The 5,000-nt window shown below is 38.4% G+C and overlaps 1 protein-coding gene across 1 annotated transcript in view; it reads left to right on the top strand.

The window, feature by feature from the left end:
- The window catches only part of LOC144977316 (uncharacterized), a 251,385-nt gene that overhangs the window by 180,645 nt on the left and 65,740 nt on the right, over positions 1-5,000 (top strand). Inside the window, exon 3 of the mRNA XM_078922389.1 lies at positions 876-1,004. Within this exon, the coding sequence (XP_078778515.1) occupies positions 876-1,004 (129 nt within the window). The remainder of the gene's footprint in view (positions 1-875; positions 1,005-5,000) is intronic.

The raw sequence follows: 5,000 nt of genomic DNA, 5'->3' as shown, positions 1-5,000 counted from the left end.
CCATCAGCAATAAAAATTTTGAATATTTCATATGGTACAGAAAAACCAAGGATTGATTCGTTGACTGATTAACTGATTAATTTATTTAATGTAAGATTAACTGACCAATTGATAATGATGATAATTTTTGGTGTCGAATTGCCACAATCGTAACAAATTGAAAACGAAATGAATATGTTTATGTTGTGTATATCGCACGTGTGAAAGAAAGAAAGAGAGAGAGAGAGAGAGAGAGAGAGAGAGAGAGAGAGAGAGAGAGAGAGAGAGAGAGAAAATAAGTAGGAGTGAAATATCTGTTCAATCTTAGTTATCGTTTAACATTATAACAAGTGTAACTAAATGACAAATTGCCATATTTATGGACAATAAAGATCTATTATTATTATTATTATTATTATTATTATTATTATTATTATTATTATTATTATTATTATTATTATTATTATTATTATTATTATCATTATTATTATATCTATCTTCTCAAAAAGGCCACCATCCATTTTCTCGCCACTTCTTTTTTTTTTTTACGTAAGATTAGTAAATTTCATGAGTATCAAATGATTTTTATGAATTGAAACAGTTTTTTATTTGGTCTCTCCTGAAAAGTTCCGTTTTTACGATACGATAGTTTTGCACCTTAACCTCGATATATTCTCGCCTTAAAATTTGTCTTGAAGTTTCCAAAACATTTTTTCTTTGTGAGGAAATATAATATCCATTTTACCTCCATCTGGTAGACAAGGGAAAATCAGACGTTTCTATTATGCAAAGAAATGGATGTCGCTGATTTTGGTGTGATCTAATTATATAAATGTTGTAAGACTGAAATTTAAATCAAAATCTAAAACTGTCCGTATCCTTCCTGTTCCTTTCAGATGAGATGTTCGTTCTTCCAGGCGATGCAATCACTAAGCACAGCCCACACTATGGAGAGAATCCGGAAGGGAGAGAGAATGATCTACCTGCTCAGAAACTTGGGAGGTCAAATTAACAGGCAGGACGAGGTAAGTTTCTGAAAAACTCAATCTTGGTCATTGATGGTTTATAAGGCATACCATTTTACACACAAATAAAGTTATAACAGTCAACACATGTGATCGTAGAATTAAAATTTGAATAATTGGGTTTGATTGTGGTGAAAATTCAGGCTTGTATAATTTATAGTTACTGGCGGCTGCCGGCTTCTAAATATCCACTAAATGTGCTCAAAGCGCTTTACAAGGGGTCCCTGACCAACAGCAACACGTAACATGTAGAACAAGACATGACGCCTGTCAGGCAATACGACAAAAAAAATTTCGGACAGAGACAATGCTGTTAACGGCCAGGTACTCATTTTACACCTGAGTACGGTGAGAGCATGTGAGTAAAGAGCCTTTTCCAAGGACTCAACTATGTGCCGAGCGAGGCTCGAACTCAGGAGCTTCCGATCCGAAAGCGACTGTCAAACCACTTGACTACATAGTCGCACATGATTCCCGTTCAGACGTGCTACCATGAAATCATTATGTCCTTTGTCACTATTGGATTTAGAAGAACCGCATAAGTATTTAATACAGCACTGTAAACAACCACGATAATTCACTTTGTTTACAAAATAAAATTGCTTCTAATAGCAGGAATTAGTGTCAATGTGTTGTAATGTAGTTTACATTTAAATATCACCAAATTGAGCCGCCCCTGCCGCCCGAGGAGCGAGTTTAGACAGAAGCATAAACATTATAGACTATTTTCAGCACTCCGGATCAATTAGGAGCTATTTGTGGGACGATTATTATCATTTACTAAGAAGAATGTTGAATCCCAAGCAAAGTTTTATCCAATCACATTACGAAACTAAAAACGGCACGGAATATTAATATTGATTATGTCAGTATAATGTGAAATATTAAAGGTGGTTTAGGTCATATTAAGGAAATAAAGTACAGTGCAAATTAGCCAGTCAGTGATAAAACATCAAATTTGCCAGTCAGTGACAAAACATCAAATTAGCCAGTCAGTGACAAAACATCAAAACACCTTTAATTTTAGCGTTTACATCAAATATTGAAATTTCAAAACACGAACGTTGATATAGTGGGTTTCCATGGAGTTTCCACGGTCATTGCGCTTCACAATGTTTCATATATTCCCATAGCAGGTCGTATGGAACCTCATTTTTATTTCTTACAGTACATGTCGTCTGTTAGACGTCCTTTTTGAAATAACACTCTTACAATCATTTATTCATTCATTCATCCCATGATCTGATGATCGTCGAGGACGAGGGAATACACGGGATGCAGCTCTCACCACTTTCCGCCATTCTTTTCTATTGTTGGCCTTCTCCAAGAGTTCTTCCATCTTTATTCATGTTCATTCCTTGATATTGTCCATCCAAACTTTCCTTTGTCTTCCTCTTCTTCTTCCTCCTTCAAGGGTACCCTCCATCACCATTCTGCACAAACCTTCACGGCTCACATTGTGGTCAAACCATGACAGTTTCATCCCTCTAACTGTGGCGAGGGGTTCCTGTCATCCTGCACGATCTTGTACTTCTTTCAGTTCGTCTTTATTGGTTCTGTATTCTGTATACGTCACCGGCAGAACTTTTCGATAACTTTTCATCTCAAAAGCAGAAATTCTGCGCTCTAATTTTGCAGTTAATGTCCATGACTTGGCAGCCGTATAGTAAGATGGAAAATACTAGTGATTTGTACAGTTTGATTTTTATTTCCAAATTGATTGGATTTTCCATATTTTTGTCAGCCTCGTTAGTGTTGCTGTTGACATTCCTATTTTGCCTTAATCTCAATCTGGTACCGTCACTGGTGAGCAGAACACCCAAGTATTTAAATTTTGACACTTCCTCGAGTTTTTCATTATCGATTGAAATTTCTGCGTGTCCATCATTTCTGCTTTTTACCAGTATCTGAGACTTTTCTGTACTCTTCCATGCCGTATTGCATTGCTTTATGCGCAGACGATTTAGTTATAAGTTGTATTTCTAGTTCGCTTTCAGCCATGGGATCTATGTCGTCTGCAAAACACAAATTACACAATTTTCGTCCGCCAATTGATACAGAGGTTTGGTGATTTTTGAGAGCTTCGCTCATAAATTTTCTCTAGGAAGACATTGAAGAGCAGTGAGGAGAGTATGCAGCCTTGTCTGGCGCCCACATTTGTCCAGATGAACTCACTTGTTGTTGAACTGCACTTTTCGCAGTCTATAGAGTGCTTCGATTATCTGGATTAGACCCTCTTCGAAACCATAAAAGCGTAGTGTATCCCACAAACCGTCATACACTGTCAAATGCTTTCCGGATGTCTATGAAATTAATTGTGTAATAGTTCTTTTTGTTGTTGAAGGAATTTCTCTGCCAGAATTCTGTTATTGAAGACTTGTACTGTGCTCCTTCCAGCTCGAAAACCGGCTTGCTCTTCTGCCCGGACATCTTCGGTTTTTTGTTTAGTATTATCCGTTTACTTGGTTGGGTAATAAGATTCATGGTCCTATAGTTACCGCACTTTTTCAAATCTCCTTTTTTGGGATTGTGTCCAGTCTTTTGGACACCTTGTCTCGTTCATAATCATTTGACATAGAATTGTCATTGCCTCCACTGTCTCCTCTCCACCGATTTTTAAAAGTTCTGCTGGAATGCTCTCTATTCCAGGGGTTCTGTTTGAGCTTAAACCCTGGATTATTGCATCAACCTCATGTTTCATTATTCTTGGTGTGTCTGGGTAATGTGTGTTTCTGTTCTCTGTCAAGACTGGTGGGTCTGGGCTCAGATCGATGTTATACAGCCCTTTGCAGTATTCGGTGCATCTGTTCATGACATACTCTTTCTGGATAAGTGCAGCACCCTTGCTGTCTTCAATTACATTAGCTTTTAGTCTACTTGTTTTTGTAAGCATTTTCAAGATATCATTGGCTTTTTTGACATTCCTGCGCTGCATCCCATGATTAATGTCTCTGCATTGTCCCATTACCCAGCTTTACTTTGCTTTGCCATCTTTCTACTGACTTCTGCATTTGCCTGTTGCTACTTCATTCTGGATTCTTCATCAGTGTTGTTCTTCATTGTCCCAAAATCTCTTCTGCAGTCGTACGCTATCGGAACAGCACCGACGCTACTAGTAATAGTGTCTATGACATTGTCAATAAGGTTTAAGGCCGCAAAGCTTCCTCCAATTTGTGCTTAAAACTCTTCTGCTATCGTGGGATCCTTGAGTTTCGAAACCTCGAATCTTTGACGTGTCACCGTGGCAGGGAATTTTGTCCGTCGTTTCAGTCTCAGGGTGGCAGAGCATCGGATCGTGATCACTGCCTATATCAGCGCCAGGATAGATTCTTGTTTTCGCTTTGGTAATATTAGACTTTAACCTTTGAGCGGTCAAAATATAGTCAATTTGATTGTGATGTATCCATCGGGAGAGTACCAAGTTGTTATTCTTGATTGCTTGTGAGGATGTAGAGTATTTGCAAGCATTAATGTGTATGTTTTGACAAACTCTAAGAGTCTTAGTCCTCTTTCATTCGTTGTTCCCTATGTAAAGCGTCCAAATGTGCATTCCCAGTCTGGGTACGCATCCGTCCCCACCTTGGCATTCCAGTTTCCCATTACCACGAGGATGTCTTTTTTGGGGGCATTTTTGAGATTGTTGACTCGAGTATCTCATAAAACTCTTCCAAATCTTCATCACTTGTAGTCTGAATTTGGTGCATAAGCCTGAACGATTGTTAGATTAAGTGGCTGGGCTGCAATTTTTATGGATATTAGGCGGCTTGGTACAGGCATGCATTCAATAATGGCGGTAACATTTTCTTTTCTTACAAGGAATCCAACTCCATGCTGGTGTATAGTTTTATGACCGTAGTACCATAATTTGTGTCCATCGCTTGTTGTGGTCTGTCCGAGGCCAGTCCATCTAACCTCCACTAGAGCGATTGAGTTCGTGCACTAATTCATTTACTTTCCCTGTGGCATCGAGAGCTCGGAACTTTCAACTGCCGATGG

This window comes from Berghia stephanieae, chromosome 7 (genome assembly GCF_034508935.2).
Source record: "Berghia stephanieae isolate SIO BIC M18660-M18661 chromosome 7, UCSD_Bste_1.3, whole genome shotgun sequence".
NCBI lineage: Eukaryota > Metazoa > Mollusca > Gastropoda > Nudibranchia > Aeolidiidae > Berghia > Berghia stephanieae.
This window is presented reverse-complemented; position numbering and strand designations above follow the sequence as displayed.